Genomic DNA, 20,736 nt, shown 5'->3' with positions numbered 1-20,736 from the left:
AGAAGGAGCAGAAACATCCCTGAATGAGAGTACCAGCTGAGAAATGAGAGCTGGGGACAAAACATTCTCAGTTGAGAGGATTCAGTTATGCAAAAAACAAAAACAAAACAAACAACTTACAAAGACTAGATTAATCTGAAGTCCAATAGCCTTTAGGAAAAGTGCAAAACCTCCCTCGCTAATAAGCTTTTCCCTCAGAACCAGAATGGCATTAACAACCCCTCCCTCTAATCCATCCCCACACAAATTCCTCCCTCACATACAACCCTCTCCAAGCAGAACCTTCTATACTCTGCTTGTCATAGGGCATATCTGCCATGTAGGACCCCCCCGGCTGAGTTAGTATGGCACTACACTTAAACACTTCCTCAGTTTCCTTCTCAGGAAACCAATAAAATCAATTTGGGCACTTTTGATGCTTGACTTAATACAAGGGCTATCGATTAATCACAGTTAACTCGCGCAATTAACTCAAAAAAATTAATTGCAATTAACCGCAGTTTTAATCGCACTGATTAATAAATTTCAATTGGTATTCTATTGTTTAATATTTTGGATGTTTTTATACATTTTCAAATATATTTCGATACAGAATACAAAGTGTACAGTATTCACTTTATATTATTTTTATTACAAATATTTGCACTGTAAAATAACAAGAAATAGTATTTTTTCAATTCACCTCATACAAGTACTGTAGTGCAATCTCTTTATCGTGAAAATGCAACTTACAAATGTAAAGGTTTTTTGGTTACATAACTACACTCAAAAACAAAACAATGTAAAACTTTAGAGCCTACAAGTCTACTCAGTCCCACTTCTTGTTCAGCCAATCACTAAGACAAACAAGTTTGTTTACATTTATGGGCTTGTAGACTCTAAAGTTTGAGATTGCTTTATTTTTGAATGCTGGGGTTTTTTGTGCATAATTCTTCATTACGTTTAACTTTCATGATAAAGAGATTGCACTACAGTACTTGTATTAATTGAATTGAAAAATACTATATTTTTACAGTGCAAATATTTATATTAAAAATATAAAGTGAGCACTGTACACTTTGTATTTTGTATCGAAATATATTTGAAAATGTAGAAAACACCCAAAAATATTTAAATAAATGGTATTCTATTATTAACAGCGCGATTAATTGAGATTATTTTTTTAATCGCTTGACAGCCCTAAATAATACCCTTCTTAGGACTGGTTATTACAAACCCACATACAAAAGGGGGCCATAACAGAGTCCCACATAAACAAAGCATGCATTTGGCTTTCAAGGTTCCTTTGAAGCCTGTCCTCTAAGCTCTTTTCCCATTTCTCTCAGGGCTTGTATACACTACCCACCAGATCGGTGGGTAGTGATCGATCCAGTGGGGGTCGATTTATTGCATCTAGTATACACGCAATACATCGACCACTGAGCGCTCTCCCGTCGACTTCAGTACTCCACCAGAGCGAGGAGCGCAAGCGGAGTCGACAGGCGAGCGTCAGCTGTCGACTTACTACTGTGAAGATGCCGTGGCAAGTAGATCTAAGTAAATCGACTTCAGCTACGCTATTCATGTAGCTGAAGTTGCGCATCTTAGATCGACCCCACGCAGTAGTGTAGACAAGCCATCAGAGTTCTCTCAGCCTTTATGTCTCTCTTTACGGCAGGGTTCCCAGCTGTCCTCCTGAAGCTTGGGTAGTTCAAGCAATTATTGTCCTTTTCCTAACCAGGAGTCCCCAGCTCTTTTGCAATTTGTCTCTGTCAGCTGGCCCCACTTAGTCTTGAGGCTCAGAGTTTGCCAACTTTTTGCTGGTGTCTAGTCCCTGTTAATTCAAGGTCCTACAGAAGCCTTCTTACTCCCATCAGTGTCTACTAGGAGGGAGGAGGCAGCATTTGTGCTCGTCACACTGAGTTAGGAGAAAGGGGAGGCTTGCCCCCACTCTCTGCAAGGCTCCTGGCCCTGAACTCTTAAAGAAACAGTAGCATTTGGGAAGAGACCCTGGTACTTACTCCCAGGAACACTCTCTCTTTTCTACTACCTTCCAAGTCCTTGTCCTGTAATTGGACCTTTCAACTCTTTAAGAGCCTGGGAGCTAGCAGGGTGGACTGACCAGTAGGAAGTACCACCCTTAAGGGGAAGACTACCCCATCACACTAATACATGAGATGAGCTAGAAACCCCAAGTTCACTATGGACTATTTACTACTGCCCATCACTGCAGTATCACTTCCCATGTAAAATGGACTGGCAGTAACAAAGCCCAAATGCAAATATACAGAAGTGATGGCCTCCGGATCACTTGCTAGGTATTTTTTTCTTCTTCTTAAAAAACAAAAAAAAAAACAAAAAACCCACAATCTAAAAGGTACAAAATTATACTTCACTTTATCACAGGCTGAATAATCATTTCTAAGGGTGGTTATCCTGTGGTCAAGGCACTGGACTGGGACTTGGGAACTGAATCCAGATCTCCCAGCTATGCACAGACTTCCTATGCCCCCTTGGCCAAGTCACTTACTTTCTCAGTACCTCAGTTTCCCCATCCATAAAAATGGGGATAAAGAAAGGTTAGGATAGCTTGTTTTTTTTAAGAGCCACCTCTATGCACTCAAACTTATGGGTCTGACATCTCCTGGAATAAAAGCGATAGAACCTTTACCAAAGCCACCTCTATTGGGGCTGCACAAGCACCCCTACTGATGTTGATGTTCAGTGTCAGAGCCTCCCATCCATCTTGGTGCCACCTATTCTGTAGCAAAGAGTATGAGGAACACTGCCATACTAAGACTGCTTAGCAGGGCACCATAGTCCCCTGAATTTTACTTTAGTCTATTTCCTTTATTTAAAAAATGGAACTAGTTTTTGCCTCAGCACAGTCCTGAGGCAGTACTGATCAATACCACGCACACCATGGACTTTTAGAGATGCACCAGAGATCTACCTGGAACTGTACACACATTTGATGCCTGTGTGCTTAAGCAAGGCTCACATCTCATTGCAATGTTCAGTTTATTCGGATAATAAATACTGTGGCTGTCCAACAGATGCTAAAAACTGATTTAGACTGATGTCTATTTCCAGATAGAAGAGGCTCGTATTCTCATATGCTGTGGTTATGGAAGGTTCTAGGATTAACAGAAAATCCACCTCTTCTCTGAAGTATCCACAACAGCTCACTCAGGTTCCAGACTAAAATCAAACCTGTGAAGGTCAGGATGAGTGAGGGGGCCCTCGTGAAGCAAACTGTTTAAAATCTAGATGGCGTCCAAAATTTGCAGGTTGCCATCTGTACAAGCGTATGGAACTATGGTCTGAGGTACCGTATATGATATCACAGGATTATAGATACCTGTCTAGTTCTATTTTCTGAACCATTTTGGTGTTGTGAAGAAACAGGAGAAAGGCATAACCAAATACACAGGTCAATGGGAAAGAGAAGGCATTCCTCTTCCATGCTGAGGGACACTTTTGCAAGAACAAAATACTAGAATCAGAAGTGTGGGACTTGACTTCTTGAGCATTCTTCATCTAGTCCAGTCTCCTGCACTCAAGGCACGACTATGTAATAACCAAACCATTTCTGACAAGTGTTTGTCTAAGCTTTTCTTTTAGATCTCCAGTGATGGAGATTCCACAACCTCCCTAGGCAATTTGTTCCAGAGTTTATCTACCCTGACAGGAAGTTTTTCCTAATGTCCAACCTAAGCCCGCCCTTGCTTCAATTTAAATAATCCCACTGCTTCTTGTCCTATACTCAGAAGTTAACAAGCACAATTTTTCTGCCTCCTCCTTGTAACAACCTTTTGTATTTGTCCCCCCTCAGTCTTCTCTTCTATGCAAACACAGTTTTTTCAATCTTCCCTCATGGTCTAGAAAACATGATCTTTAATCATTTTTGTTGCTCTCCTCTGGACTTTCTGCAATTTATCCACATCTTTCCTAACATTTGACATCCAGAATTGGACACAATACTCCAGTTGAGGCCTTCTCAGTGCGGAGCAGAGCAGAAGAATTACTTCTCGTGTCTTGCTTGCAACACTCCTGCTAGTTCATCCCAGAACGATGTTTGCTTTTTATGCAAGTGTTACACTGTTGACTCATACTTAGCTTGTGATCCATTATAACCCCCAGATCCCTTTCCCTTTCCGCAGTACTCCTTCCCAGGAAGTCATTTCCCATTTTGTATGTATGCAACTGATTGTTCCTTCCTCAATTTACCCTTTGCTCTTCCCATTAAAGGGTAAATTCCCTGGGACAGGAAGCCTGCAGAAGGGGCTTCTAATTTAGACTTTTAACAACAACAGACTAATATAAAAGACTAAGCACCTAAGCAGGGGCTAGGGGCCAGCTCTATGGAATCCCATCATACAACCCCCTTCCTGGTGCCTGAAGTGTGTTGCGCTTCACACCACAAAATTACTCAACTTTAGTAATAGAGTCCCAAAACTATTGTAGCAATCTCTGGCTCACATCTTTAGTACTCTGGGTAGCAAATATGCTATATTTGTCAGCAGCCCCAGCTTCAATTCAATTTTAATATTTCAATTTAGATATATTAAACATATGGCATCACATTCTTGGTATTTAAACTAACTGTAGGCCTCTGCCACCATCTCCATACTTTGTTCAATAAACAATGTTCAATGCTTTTGTACAACACTCCTCAAACAAACAAACAAACAAAAAAACCCTTGCTTGAAAGAAAGTTGGAAAATACAAACTGCTGGCTTGACTTTTGTCAGGTATTAAAAAAAGGTATCGAAAACTCAAACAACTATGCATTGTAGTTTTAATAAATACAGAGACTATTGCTACTTTCTGTTTAACCCTGATAAAATAATTCTAGTCTCACCCTAATACATTTAGAGGACAAGTGAACAATGCATGTGGGGGAATACTAACACAGAAGAATTTGACACTTAACACGAAGCTCACATGCTGCATAGCAATATACATATTTTACTGCATTACCCTTCAAACTTGTATCTGATGTTTTCAAGGTTTAAAAAACATCTGTTTTGAAAGTTATTTTCAAAAAGGAACAGACTTCAAATTAATAACCTGGAATAATTAGACCAGTAGACAAATATAGTAACATATCTGTGCCAGTTACAGGCACAGGGGAATGTTCCATCTCCTGAAATTCCCTCCAGTTGAGAAAGGTTCCACTACCAGGCTAACTTGATCCTACTTTCCCTCAGGGCTTATCTACACTACAAAATTAAGTCGACTTTATCTAATTCGACCTCAAGCCTCCGAAGTAAATCAATTGTGTGTGGCCACACCATGCTCATTGTCTCGATGGAGTGTGCCCTCACTAGCAGTACCGGCATTGATGCACAAAGCAGTGCATCGTGGGAAGCTATTCCAAAGTGCAACTTGCCACAGTGTGTTTTGGGAAGTTTGTGAATGCCTCATAGGACCAAAACATTGTCGCAGGGGAGAATGGGAACACTGCGTCGGCATCCCATGATGCAGTCCTCCCTACCTCATATCAACGGCAAACAACCCAGTGGTTTTCACGCTTAAAACTGCCATGCGTATGCCATAACCCCAGAAGCATGCAGCCTGCTCAGTTGTGCACTCTTGCTGTGAGCACCTTAAACACCTCGCGCCTTCTCTTGCAGTATTTCAGGAGCCGAAGTAGGGCCCGCCACACGGAACATAGCGATGTCCTGCAAGCAACCCTGCTGCAAGCCACTGAAAAAAAATTCAGTTGCTTCTGGCAGTCAAAGAGCAGCTGCACTCTGTTGAGTGTCGTTTCTGGTCCCGTGAAAAAAGCACTGACTGGTGGGACCGCATCATTTTGCGGGCATGGGATGACGAGCAGTGGCTGCAGAACTTTCGAATGCGGAAGACCACCTTCCAGGAACTTTATGCAGAGCTTTCCTCTGCCCTGCAGTTCAGCAACACAAAAATGAAAGCTGCTCAAACAGTGGAGAAGCGAGCGGCGATCGCTATTTGGAAGGTTGCTATGCCAGACAGTTACCGGTCAGTGGGGAATTAATTTGGAGTAAGCAAATCAACCGTGGGAGCTGCTGTGCTCCAAGTATGCAGGGCCAGGACTTCTGCTATAAAGGGTAGTGCGTCTGGGAAATGTGCAGGACACAGAGGATGGTTTTGCCGCAATGGGGTTCCCTAATTCTGGTGGGGCGATAGATGGCATGCATATCCCCATCTTGGCACCAGACCACCTTGCCAAAGAGTACATAAACAAAAGGGATACTTTTCAATGGTGTTGCAAGCACTGGTGGATCACAGGGGGCGTTTCACCGACATCAACGTAGGATGGTTGGGAAAGGTTCATGACGCGTGCATCTTTAGGAACTCGGGTCTGTTCAAAAGCTGCAATCCGGGACTTGCTTTCCAGACCACAAAATGAACATTGACGATGTTGAGATGCCTATCGTTATCCTGGGGGACCCAGCCTACCCCTTGCTTCCATGGCTCATACACCGGCCGTCTGGACAGCAGTAAGGAACGGTTCAACTATAGGCTCAGCAAGTGCAGAATGGTGGTTGAATGTGCCTTTGGTCATTTAAAAGAGCACTGGAGAAGTTTACTAACAAGGCTGGACCTTAACGAAGAGAACATCCCCATGGTTATAGCTGCCTGCTGTGTGCTCCATAATATCTGTGAACAAAAGGGGGGAAATTTTCTGCAGGGGTAAGCAGTTGATGCAGATCGCATGGCAGCCATTTTTGATCAGCCAGACACCAGGGCAACAAGAGCACAGCAAGGGGCGGTGCGTATCCGCGAGGCTTTGAAAAGCCATTTAAAAAATGAGTCACAGTAACATGAGCTGCTCGTCTGCATTGTGCTTTCCCAAACCTTCACCGGACTTGTATCACTGCCCCTGTAAAGCCAACCCCCTACCCAAGCCCACTGCTTCTACTCATTAAAGAACATTTATTTCTGAAATCCATTTACTTTATTTAAGAAACATAAGAGGGAGAACAAGGGGGAAAAAGTTAGCCTTGGGGAAAAGGGGTTGTAAAGTTGGAATGGGAGAAACATTTTTAGCTCTATAACATGACACCGCATTCTAGACCATCAAAGGTCTGGGAATGGGCGCCTTCTGTTCCTTGTACCCTCCCCCTGAGTTAAATGAAAGGGATAATGGACTTTTCTCCTACACCTCATGGAACGCTTGGGGGAGAGTAATTCTGCGCCAGGCAATGCTGGCTGGCTGTCCACCAGGGTCTGCAGAGGGACTCCACCCTCCTGCTTCTATTCCTACAGTTCAACCAGACACCTTAACATGTCTGATTGGTCCCTCAGAATCCGAAGCATCTCATCCTGCGCCACACATTCATGCTCATGGGAAGCTTTCCTGCTCTCCATGTCCATGTCTAACTTCCCAGAAAGTGAAATCTTCCATGCTCTCAGCTCTGTGTCAGCTGCCCCAAGGCATTCATTATCTTGGTGAACATGTCCTCCCGCCTTCTCTTGCTCCTCCTTCTAATCACCGAAAGTCTGCTTTCAGGTGTTGATGACACGCCGAAGGACACATTTCCAGCTGTCAGTCGGGGGGGGGGGGGGAAGGAGCTATTGTACATATTGTACATGCATAAAATATTTCCATAGCAAGGCCGTTTTCATAAAAAAAAATAATAATAATAACCACCTCATTACACTAGGTGCAAGCCATAATAATCAGAATCCGTAATTGTTCACTGCACCATTTTGCTGTTCCAGCCATGGTGAGTAGCCCCTCCCCTCTGAGTCATGGGTGACCACACTTTTAATGAAGTTTATGGCAGGATCATGTCGGGAGCACAGGTAGCTAGTCGAACAATGGCCCTTCCCCATAGCACCACAGGAAGCGGTTTACAAATGGGGGGGAGGGGGTTTCACTCCCAAATAGCAGAATCTCACACATGGGCCCCAGTCCCCCATCAGTCACTTAAACTACTTGCCAACCCATGCCGAGCACAGTAAAGGCACTTTAGCGTCTGTGTGGTTTGGCGATCCGGAATGTAGGGTGGAGGGGTCTACATGCTCTTTTTTTTCCTTGTAAGAGCACTTTTAATGAGAACTTTCCCCGTTTCCCCTAGGCAATCCTATGTGATATCAGTCTCCTCCTTCCTTTCTGCTTCTGTTACCCTCAGACGTTTCAAACATCTGGGTACAGACCCGGTCCTTATGCTGCTATGCTGTGTACCACAATGATGCCAGCAGAATTAATTCAAAAGTTGCATGGGAAAGTGTCCTATCATGGTGGAAGAAATAAGACTGCCCTGCCCAGAAACCTTCTGCAAAGGACTGAAGAGTACCTCCATGAAAGTTTCCTAGAGATATCCATGGAGGATCCAGGGCTATCCCAGTCCACATAAACAGTCTTTTCCGGGGGCCATCTGCGTAGCTGGAGTGCTCTCTTGTAAGCAGAGAGCCACAGCACCTCGCTTTTTCTTCACAGTAAACGTGCAATACCACCAAATATGTGTGCCCGCTAAAGTTTAACTGGACTTTCATTGTAATTGTATACCCACCAGAGGTGCCTTCCCCGGCATCATGGTCAGCCATCGTGATGTCTTGCGACCCACAGGTCTTAAAAATATTTCCTGACTCTCAGGGAGAATGGATCCACCGCTCGCTTGTCTCCCATTCTCCTCTTCCTCATCCACCATATCGTCCTCCTTGTTGTCTCTAGACTCTCACACCTCTGAGGTGTCCACGTTGCTTGTGGGGGTACTGGTAGGGTCACTCCCGAGAATCACATGCAGCTCGTTGTAGAACCAGCACGTGTGGGGTTCAGCACCAGAATGACTGTTCGCCTCCCTTGCCTTCTGGTACGCTTGGCAAAGTTTTTCTTTTCACATGGCATGCTATGTGTCCCTCATGTAGCCCTTCTTCCCCATTCCACAAGCAATCTTTGCATAGATGTCAGCGTTTCTTCTCTGGATCGGAGTTTTGCCTGCACAGACTCTTCTCCCCACACAGTGATGAGATCCACTACCTCCTGTGCAGACCAGGCTGGAGAGTGTTTGGAGTGTGTAGTCTCCATGATCAGCTGTACTCAAGCTGGCATGCTCCCAATGCTGAACAAACAGGAAATGGGAAATCAAAAATTTCTGGGGCTTTAGCAGAGGAGGGGCTGTTTCCTGTGTACCTGGCTGCAGTGCAGCAGAGTTGAGAATGATCTCCAGAACGGTCACAGATGAGCATTGTGGGACACCACCTGGAGGCCAATTAAGTCAAATTACACAACGCTGTGTCTGCACTACCTCACAGTCCACCCATAAAAATCGAATTAAGTGCTATGCCTCTCACATAGGTGGATTACAGACGTCGACATTAGAGGCAACTTAGGTCGGTGTAAAGGACCTGGTAGTGTAGACACATACATTAACAAGTCGACTTAAGGCAGCTTCCTTCGACCTACCTCTGTAGTGTAGACCACACCTCAGTTACAGATTGTGTTAACTATACTTTGAGGAACAAACAACGATTTCTCATCTTCTGCAAGAAGAGGAGATCTCTCTCCCGTCTCCACCCCTTTTAATCAAACCCAAGTTCCCCCTTACAACAACAAATCCAAGTCTTCGGCTGTCAATTTCCATCTCTATCATGGATGATCCACTTGTCTTCAGGCTGGGCTGGATCTGCGTATCTTATTACACCGGGGGGGGGGAAAGGGGGGGAGTTCTCAGGTAAGCACTGATACCCCTTTTTCTATTTTTCCTTGTGCTAAGGTCCATAGAGCCATTACAACAAGATTTTCACAGCAGTGTGCCTCCTAGGTGGGAAACAGGCTCATCCTTGAAATGAGAATATCCAAGACAAGGTCTATTATGTATATCCTCCAGCCTTCCCTAGGCAATAAGAGCTGGAAAAGACTTCTACCAGAAAATAGTCACAGGATAACCAATATGCTGAATTTGGTTAACTTATATGTTCATGGCCATGAAGCTGCCAAGCATCTCTCAGAACAGAAGATAAGACTACCTTGCCATGAGAGAGACTGCCAGTGTTCCTAACGACTGGACTTTAATGCTTGACCAAAAGAAGACTATTTCTTCAATGTACTTAAGAGAATGAATGCTACGATAGTAGTGAGGACTGCCTGTCTGAATTATAGGTTACAGTACTGGGTCTTGCTCAAGAAAGCTCCCAATTTAAAAAAAAAATTTGGAGGGAACTTCAGGGACAAGATGCTCCTCCACTATCAGTGATTGAGAGGTCTGGCTCTGTCCCCAAGCTGCAAGCAGGCATAAGTACCCATGGTAATGATTCTGCGAACCATAGCATAATGAAGATACAAATCCTACAAGAACTTTGTTGTTGACCTCTGCCCCCACTTCAGGGCCAAAAGCCACTTTCATGGCACAGCTAATAGGATACAGCAACCTTAATCCATGACAAATGTTCCACACACAAAAGACGGAAGACCTCATGTAATTCTTATCATTAAATTAATCCCAATCCATAGTCCATGAAACCATAATCTGCTGATTGCATTTTCTACTGAGGTATTTATATGGCTATTATCCTTGAATTATCATAGTACCACCCAACTATTCAGAAACAATTTAATAAACATCCCTTTCTTTCCAGCCTGAAGAAATAGACTGATTAGTTTATATTTATTTGTGCACGCACACAAAAATTTTAGAGGAAAATCTGAATTGAAGTGAGTTTTGAGTGATATTCATAGTAATTCATGTCTTGTGGAGTGAGTTCCATAGTTTAGGTCCAGCTCCTTTGAAAGTTGTGTGTACTTATAGTCTCCCCTTACTGATTAACAGTTTCATAATTCCTGTAGCCTATATCAGTCATGGGAGGCCATGACAGTAGAGGAAGGAGCAATCTCTCAAGTAGGTAGAGCCAATCCCATGAAGGATTTTTAATATCAGGGCAGACTTTGAACTGTACTCTGTATTCAGTTAGGAGCAAGCACAAAGTGTAGGATGATGTTCACAGCAGGCAGGCTGGTGCATTTTGTATCAGTTGAAATCTCTCCAGACAAGTGTTTTCATTCTTAAATATGAACCGCAGTAATCAAGCCCAGAGGTCCAAAATGCATATATCAATTTGGCAGGTCTGTGCCTCAGAGGATAGCATCTTTTGGCCAACTGCAAATAGACATGGGTGTTTTTCGATGCCAAGGCTCTGGGCTCTTCATGGTTTATAGATGCCCAAATGGACCCCAAGATTACAGATTAACAATGAAAGCACATGTGCACAATAACAGGGAATGCTATAGAGAACGCAAGTTCTTCAAAGTACACCTCTACCCCGATAAAACGCTGTCCTCGGGATCCAAAAAAATGTTAACACGTTATAAGTGAAACCGTGTTATATCAAACTTGATTTGATCTGCTGGAGTGCACAGGACCCCCACCGGAGCACTGCTTTACTGTGTTATATCCAAATTCGTGTTATATCAGGTCGCGTTATATCGGGGTAGAGGTGTACTTCCTTCAGCTTCAGTAAAGTCAAGTTTCAGCTTTAGTTCAACTGCTCTTTATCAGGGTGCTGATTTCTGAAAAGCATTGAGAGCACTGGAGGTCAATGATATTTGCATTTGATTAAATGAGTGTTGGCTGCATTCTGCTGTCATTTCTGCCCAGATTGTCTCACCAGCTCTACTGCTTTATGTAGTATGCTTATCATAACGGAGATGACTGAGCTTGTGTGACTCTGCAGGTGAAAAAAGGAAGAACAGTTGCCCATAACAACCCTCTGGGTTTGAAAAAAAGGAACTGATCCATCTCAGTATGTTTCCATTCACACCTGCAGTTTCTGGGATACAGGACAAGAGAACCTGATGATCAATGGTGTCAAGTGTCTAGCAGAGAATTTAAAAAAAAAAGTCCGAATTTTTATTAAATACACTCTCTTTAGAATATTTCCCACAAATATCATGAGAATGAAAGGTAAGGTTCTACACACTGCTCTCTCCTTAGCTTCTTACCATATCCTGCAGCAAGACACGGATATGCAAAAAACTGTTTGCACTTTAAATATGGGACTGAAATGTACCCCAAGTAATCCTCGGGTTTTTTTGTTTTGTTTTGTTTTTTAAAGAATTGCTGTTCTGTACTGATTGAATCCAGAGAGACAAGTCAGCAAGTTTAATGAGGTATATGTTGAAAATTAAACTAACACACACGTAACTGTTTTGAGGGGGAAAAAACATGAAGTTGTGTTTATATTTTGAGATTACTGAGAAGACATTGTTACTGTTCTAATGAAATATGCATTATTTGATAATTGATAATGTCCTTAACTATTTGCTTGCTTCAAAGTGCTTCCGTTTTATTGTTTTCCTTTTGTTGCAAAACAAAGTTTAAACTTTTAGAACAAACAGTATGAGCTATATCACCAGATTATTAAATTGAAGGGTGTAATCAGCACCAAGCAACCTAATAACTGCTCCTGCACTGCTTTACAACATATGCTGTACATTTGAAAAGGCTTGCAATGTTCACTACACAGCTAAATTAGCCAACCATACAGCCTACATTCACCTCAAACTTTTGCAATGTGCTAAAAACTCTTAGCAAGTAAAGGTCAAACCTAGAAGTAGAACCCACTTAGCCAAGTTCCACAGCCAGTGCCTCCACTCACTAAGGAAGAGAGTGCCTCCAAGCCAAGTTACTGAATCGTTTGGTTAAAGTTACACCATCTAAAGTTGTGATTAAAATAACATTTTGTACTTCATTCCCTTCTCCACCTGTAGATTTTCAAGCACTTGGGTAAGCATTATTAGCCCAATATTACAGGTAACTACTAGGGCTGTCAATTAATCGCAGTTAACTCACCCAACTAACTCAAAACAATTAATTGCGATTAATCTCACTGTTAAACAAGAGAAAACCAATTGAAATTTATAAAATATTTTTGGATGTTTTTCTACATTTTCAAACATATCAATTTCAGTTACATCACAGATAAAGTGTACAGTGCTCATTTTATATTATTTTTATTACAAATATTTGCACTGTAAAAATGATAAAAGATAGTATTTTTCAATTCACCTCATACAAGCACTGTAGTGCAATCTCTATCATGAAAGTGAACTTAAAAATGTAGATTTTTGTGTTACATAACTGCACTCAAAAACAAAACAATGTAAAACTTTAGAGCCTACAAGTCCACTCAGTCCTACTTTTTGTTCAGCCAATCACCAAGACAAGTATGACTTTGGATGTCTCATTAACATGGAGAGTCAGTAATCTCATTATACACAAGAAAGACCATAATGTCTAAAATCACATCACCACCAAACTGCTAGGAAAAGTATTGCATAATCCAAAAGCTGCACTTATACATATTTTCAAGCAACAGAATCTGATACCTCTGCTGAGGCTAGATAAAATTAGCAGGGATAATGCAGTACACACTACTATCAAACAGTTATTTTTAAGCCAACTTTCTGAACAAGTCAAGAGGCACTTGTCTTCTGAGGATTAAGACTACGGTGAGTTTGAAGTTTTAAAATTAAGCTGTTTGAGTTAGTCAAATGTCTGAACAATATTTAAGGCGTGAAAAAAATTAGAACTTTTTGTACTCAGAATTCAAAAATAGCCAAGTGGAATTTTACCAAACTACCATTTAAAGTTACTTTTGAATAAGAAACAAGCATGAGACATTTCAGACCAAAAGGTTTTCCTCCATAAAGTTTTAAATTACTAAAACACAAAGATTTGGGCTATTTTCTGATTATCCATTTTTGTGTTATTAAAGTAAATTCAGTGAACAAAAGTTTTAACTGTTTAATGTTATTAGTGAAACAGACAGCTTGCATTAATAGCTAATTTCTTATTTTGCCTCTGGCCCTGTTTAATACACTAGGTGTGCACCAATATCTCATTAGTGCACACCCTACAGTGTCTGACTACTTGTTTAACACACCCTCTGCTGTTTTATTTGATCTTTTCAACATTACATATTAGACTCCTAAGGCTTGATATTTTGAGAAAAGTTACCTGATGCTGTAACATGTACTTTTTAAGAGAAAGAAGCTAAAGCTGTAGAACTACCACACCAACACATAATAAAATTAACTGAAGACAGTTATAAATTAAGTAGTTAATAAAAAGCTGTGTGAATTTCTTTTGTTCTTCCTCTTTGTATCATTATATTTTTTCTCCCCAAGTTCACTTTGTTGTTCTTACTGGCCAGTGCAGCTTTTCTTTCCCAGGATATGTTTTTCCCTTCCCTTGGTACATGTTTCCTCGGCTCTGTTATATGTCCCTCACCTATACCTACCTTAGTTCATACTACCCCTTCATTTCTTTGGCACTTCCCATTCTCTTTGCATTTGTTTTCCTTATCTTATGCTCTCACAATATTTCAATTTCAGGAGGATTACAGAGAAACTAGTCCATGATGTGTCCATTCAGACTTGTGCACAACTACATAACAAGGAAACACAGACATGAAATAACAAAGTTGGGAGGGGCAAGAGAAGTTCAAGAAAAGGAATAATGGGGAAGGGGAGGGGGAAACTAAGTACACCTGACAACTACAAAAAAAAAAAATGGTGTCCTGCACTTAAAAAAAAAAAAAAGTTTGATGCATTTAAACTTACATACATAGACAATGAGTTTGGGGATTTAAGCTCTTCATACAATAGATATATTACAGTCGTAGCATGCTGATACACTTTAGTCTACGAAGAGAAGAAAAATATTTAGTACTACAAGCAGCATTAGTTCTTTCACTTAAATTAAAAGCTTTTTTTAAAATTAAAAGCATTGTGATGAGTAGCAAAAAGAGCCCACAAAAGTTGACCAAAGCCTATGCAAATGAGACAGGGAGCACGTAAAGCAGACATTGTTTGTGCTAGCTCTATGAACTAGCTTTTGTTAAGCAGAAGTCTAACCCTTAAACTTTTTCCAAAAGAGAAATGTAGGTATGGTTTAGCCAGCTTCAAATGCTATTTAAAAAATAGTAAAATATGTTTCTCTACAGAATGCATTCCTAACTTCTTTAATGCCTTTTTTTTTTTTTTTTTTTTTTTTTTGTTAATGCCACAGAAAAGGCTATGCCACACAGAGTAAACCATTCAGGCCAGAAATCATGTATTTTGTTTCTGTGAAATAGCATATTAAGTTGTGGTGCTAGATGGACAAGAACCAACACATACCCAACCTCTTATGACAACTTAATTTAGTGTAGAGATTTTAAATGCTCTGGCAGTAAGCTTTTACTAAAAAAGTGTCTAAAAAGCAGGGATATGAGCGTCAGCATCCAGTCAGTACTGATTTTATATGTAAGACACCAAGGACTTACAACATTAGTCCACCAGGTAATATTGACACTATTGGGGGGGGGGGGGGAGCATTTCCTGTCAATCAGCAAAAATAAGTTTTGGACTGTATTTTTTTGTTCTCTTCAAAGGAGTGCCCACTAAGAAAAGATAAGAAACAGGTGAAAGTAAATCTCATTCTGAAATTTGTATCAAAAGAAAGTATGTTTAAAACCATGACCTATGAATCTACAAGAGTTCAATCCAATTTATCATCTGTCCGGTAAGACCCCAATATTAAAGAGAATTAAGCCCTGGGATGGAGCTATGTATAGGCCCTATCAACACCACAATTAGGTCAGGGAACCTGGTTCCAACACAACTGTTCCCACTTGTGGCTCCAGACTGTAGAGTAGATGAACCAAAAGAAGGCTACAAAATATGGATAAGGTCCAGTTTACACTATAAGCTAGAGCAATATTTGTTACCAAGTATCCTGACACACTTGCTTTCTAGACACATTGGGGTAAGCTCTTCCAGTACACCTCAATTGTGCTAGTTGCAATATCCTTGCAATTCCTATGTCACAGCTTCCATGTTGTGGCTGTAGTCAGATTTATGAGGTGGACAAGCAGATGTGCTAGTAATTTGCTCTCAAAGCTACCATAAAAACTGATAATGTTGTATACATAACGTGGGGAAAACATTTGACTTTCAGTGGTGAAAACAGGATCTAGATCACAGGTACAGCTACCCCAGGACTTAGCTTACAGTGTACATCATTATCAGTTCCCTATGTTAGCTATGAGTATAAAATTTGTTAAAAATAAGAAATTTCTGAATAGCAAGAGTAGTAGTTCCATACATGCAGAATACTATTACTCATTAGGACTTCAAATATGTTAGAATGTACAGCCATCACCCAAATATTCAAATTGCCCCAACTTGCAAGCAATAAATTGACCCTTGCATCTTTTAGAGCATGAATTTCTCAGCAATTACATGAAACAGTATCAGCTCTCATACCCTACTCCCCACTGTTCATTCGTTTATCTGGTAGGCTAAAATACAAGATGCTAGAACTTCAGAATTCCATAACTAAGTAGAAGTTTCTGCTTAGCTTACAAATTATTAATGCACTGTATTCCACCACCCACATTCTATGTACAGGTGCATTCTGTTCGGAACCACATAGCCCAAGTTTTAGAAGGGGGTATTTTCCCCTTCATTTGAAGCTGAATCTTTCCACAACACAAAAAGGTAACTCAATAGTTTATTATGAAAACAAGCACAATCGTGTGTATGCGTAACACAACTTTTCAAAAGTTTATCAGGTACAAAACCTACTTCAATTGCCCTTCACCATGACAATGTTGAAAAACTAAAAATCTATTTTATTCAGTTGGCATTTCACCCCAGCAAGAAGAAATTTTGCGTAACTGGCTTACTAGCTTATGTAATTTATTGTTCCTACTTTTGACAACTGTAAAATTAAGGCATCCAGCCATACCTAAGTCTATTTCAGCTTTACATTACAAAGCAATCAGAAACTAACAGTACACAAGCATTAGTTTCATATGAATGTCAGCCATTAGCATTTTAGAAAATCATCTCAAGAGCTAGATATCTTTCATTTTAGCACATGCTACTCATTAAGACTCTGAAATGTGTCAAGACACTAAAGAATTGAGGAAGCAGCATGGGCTACAGGATCAAGTAGGGGAACAGAAAACAGTGTCCCCAGTTCTCCTCCCATCACTTCAATAGGCTTACTAGGAAGTTTTGAGCAAGCCATTTAACCCCATGTCTATTTTCCCATCTGTAAGATTGTTGTAGTAAAGGTGGGAAAAACATTGTTAAAATTAGTTAGCAGTTGCACAACACTATGTACATGAGAAGTATTAACAGCATTGAGATTCTCTAATGAAAGTGGTCATAAGTTGCATATAAGCCTCACAGTTCTCAAGAACACACTCATTTTAAACAGAAAATGTTTTGGAGTTCATCTCTTTGAACAACAAAGTTAACATTGCCCCCTATAAAAGTAGTGAAAGCAAAGAACTAGCACAAGACATGTATAGGAAACTTAAGGTGGAGACGTGAAGAATAGGCAGATACTTCAATGGTACTGAAGAGTCTCTCATAGTTCACAGATTCACACACACTACAGCACTCATCACTGGTAAACAAACATAAGTAGGAAGCAAGGCGTGTAGAATTTGGTCCTAGAGGGTAGTAGATTCACAGAAACAGGGCGCAGACGGATCACCACGCACAGGCTACTTACCAGTAAGCAGTCACCGTTCACTTCAGATTTGGGGTCCCTTAACATCACATCGATTTTTTCAAACCGAGCCTCAAAGTTTTCTCCTGTCGACATGTTTCCGAGAATAGAGTTCTCCTTATTCCAGAGCAAAGCAGGGTAAGCTACCAGGCTACGATGCTTCCTGAGTAGCTTCTAGATCAGAGAAGTCAGGGGCGAGGGGGGAGGAAAGTCTCAGGCGCTCCCCAAAAAGATTTAGAGCCGAGAGTGGGGCAGGAAGAGCTGTCCCCTCTATCCGCACACACGAGTTTCTAGGCTGCGACCGCAACCCCGTAGGTTCCCTCGCTCCACCTCGGTCTCGCCAGCCGCATTCCCCCAGCCAGGCGGCCGCCCTCAGAACCAGCGGAGCGGTTCCTCCTCTTGCTGCTGCTCGGCGCCAGCTCCCGAAGAGCAATTTCTTTTGAAGCAAAAACCACCATGAAAACAGGAAACTCCTCAGCGCCTCGGGGCTACTCCCTCCATGGAGCCCCGGGGCGGGGTGCGGGGACAGGCGCTGCCCCCGCCCTGTGCCCAAGCTGCTCCGGGCAGCGGGGTGCCAGCTGCGCAGGCCGCCCTGGTCCCCACTTCCGGGGGAGAGGCCCCCTCGAGCGCGGCGACACCCCTCGGGCACGAGCGGCTTCAGCGGAGCGACGGCAACATCTTCCTTCCTCGCTGCCTGCCCCCGGCGGCTCCTCCTCGGCTCCCCCGCGCCCCTCCTGACCGGCCCCGCAGGGACTCGCCGCCCTACTTCAGCCCCCGGCCGGGAGCTGCGCTTCAACTCGCCGCAACTTCCAGCCCCGGCTCCTCCCCCATCTCCCTCCCCCACAGACCAGTCGGAGGAAACCGCTTCTCCCGGGGAAAGGATCAAGCGAGGCTACGGAAAGGAAAGGGCAAAAAGGAAGCGAAGCAAGGTCCGGCCGCGGCTGCCTCCGGGAATGAGAGGAAGACTCGCACAAATATGTCCGCCTTCCTGTTTAAACAGACCGAAAGGGCCGGAACCAAACGCGCATGCGCTACGGAAGAGCGCGCGAGAGGGGGGGGAAGGAAGCTCGCTTTACCCAAGCCCACCGCTCAACGGCTGCCGAGCGCGCGCGAGCGGGGGGTGGGGTGGGAGGAGCTCGCTCGCTCGCTTTCCCCAAGCCCACCACTCAATGGCTGCCGAGCACGCGCGAGCGAATCTCCTGCCCGCGCGTGAATGAACTGACGGGTGGAAGCGCGCCCGCTACCCGGATGCCCACGCGCCTCCGGCTTCTTTCACCACTGGAGGGTACGCGAGCGATCTCTTGTGGGCCAATCACCGCTTGCGGAACGTTGAGGTGGCAGGAGGGTGAGATGCTGCAGAGAGTCGGAGACTTGTGAGACGTCTTGCTCCCTTCCCTGCCCACCCCTCGAAACTGCTGTGGAAGTTAGAGCCCGGGGTGAGCGAGGGCTTCAGGATAGGGCCCTTGTGCGGGGGGTTGTCTATTGCACAAGGCAGTTAAGTGCAGTTACAAAAAAGGAGTCGCGGCACTAGTTTAATGGGAAACTGCAGCTGACGCAGTCTGCATTTTCAAGAGTGTAGCCTGCTGCAGAGTTGTTCCCTATAAAAACTGCTCATGTCGCCTTAAAAAGGATGTTGCTGTTATGCCAGTGTGCTCTCACCCACTATGCATTTCGAGTGCGTCTCCCATTTATTATTAGACAGGTACGTTTCTTGATTTATCTTTACACCGTCCGGAGTCTACAAACGGTGACTTTCCACTCCCATCTCCCCGATTTCAAATTTAGCGTGCAAGCAGAATTAGCAGTTGCATAAAAGCAAAATGTCCAGGGCACGTAGACTGGGAGTGGACATTTGGCCGGGAAGGAGTGTCTCTAGCGCAAAGTCCGCTTCCCTGAACACAGTCCACACTAATCTGCAGTTTACAATCAGCCAAGACCCACATGTAGAACAGACTGAGAAAGAAAAATTAATACGTCAGGAAGTTTAGAAAGACATGGTATTGATCACCTCACCTGTATAGTATTTCTTGCGTTGCTACTTCATTTTGACAAATTGGAATATCTATGAACAAATATTAATTTGGAACATAATTAAAAGGGATGTTCCTTATTAATTAATCAAGTAGTATAGCCTCATTACTGGGACCCTACCAAATTCACAGCCATCAAAAACATGTCACGGACCGTGAAATCTGCTCTTGTGTGTGCTGTTACCCTATACTATACAAATTTCATGGGGGGAGACCAGTGTTTCTCAAACGGGGGGTCCTGACCCGAAAGGGAGTTGCAGGGGGGTCACAAGGTTATTTTAGGGAGTCACGGTATTGCCACCCTTACTTCTGTGCTGCTGCCAGCAGCTCAGTATTCAGAGCTGGGCTCCCCCCAGCCAGCAGCCACCACTCTCCAGCTGCTCAGCTCTGAAGGCAGCACCACCAGCAGCAGCGCAGAAGTAAGAGTAGCAGTACCACAGCCCCTCCTATAATAACCTTGCGACCACCCCACAACTCCTTTTTGGGCAGGACCTACGTTCCCTCTAAGGTGCACGCATCCGTGGCCGTGCAGGAGGCCGCCAAGGGCCGCAAAGGCATGCACACTGCTGCACTCAGGGGCGTGTGCTGAGGTGGGGAGTGGTGACGGGGAAGCTTGGGGAGTGCGGCAACTCCCCCGGCCCTGGGGCTACGAAGCGGCAAGGAGAGATGCCTCTCCCTCCCTCCCCCCCCTCCCCCCCCCCCGCAGCCCCGGGGCTGTGGCGAGGCCAGACGCCTCTCCCACACACACAGAGCTCCGGGAGCTGCAGTGGGGCCAGACGCCTCCACCCCCCCAGAGCTCCGGGGTCTGCGGTGGGGCCAGACGCCTCTCCCCCACCCCTCTCCAGTCCCAGGGCCAGACGCCTCTCCCACACACACACAGCCCCAGGGCTGCAGCGGGGCTAGATGCCTTTTCCCCCCCGCATACAGCCCCGGGGCTGCGGTAGGACCAGACGCCTCTCCCCCACACACACAGCCTCGGCAGGGTCAGACACCTCTCCCCCAGCCCCGGGGCTGTGGCAGGTAGAGGGCCAGGGTGAGTCCTCTCTCCCCACCACAGCCCCAGCCAGCCTGCGTCCCAAACCCCCCACACCCGAACCCTCTGCCCCAGCCTTGAGCCCACTCCTGCACTCCGAACCCCTTGGCCCCACATCACGTCCATATTGCTGCACATAACAAAATTCATTCCACACATGGATGGGAAAAATTGGAGGGAACATTGGTCAGGATCCCTA

General features: G+C 43.8%; 1 protein-coding gene across 1 annotated transcript in view; it reads right to left on the bottom strand.

Annotated features, from left to right (window-relative positions):
• Positions 1 to 17,570, bottom strand: part of ROCK1 (Rho associated coiled-coil containing protein kinase 1) — a 168,456-nt gene extending 150,886 nt beyond the window's left edge. Inside the window, exon 1 of the mRNA XM_065397656.1 lies at positions 17,478 to 17,570. Within this exon, the coding sequence (XP_065253728.1) occupies positions 17,478 to 17,570 (93 nt within the window). The remainder of the gene's footprint in view (positions 1 to 17,477) is intronic.
• Between the last annotated feature and the right edge of the window lie 3,166 nt (positions 17,571 to 20,736).

The sequence above is a fragment of the Emys orbicularis genome, chromosome 2 (assembly GCF_028017835.1).
Source record: "Emys orbicularis isolate rEmyOrb1 chromosome 2, rEmyOrb1.hap1, whole genome shotgun sequence".
Lineage (NCBI taxonomy): Eukaryota > Metazoa > Chordata > Testudines > Emydidae > Emys > Emys orbicularis.
The sequence above is the reverse complement of the archived record's forward strand: the minus strand, read 5'-3'. Positions and strand labels throughout refer to the sequence as shown.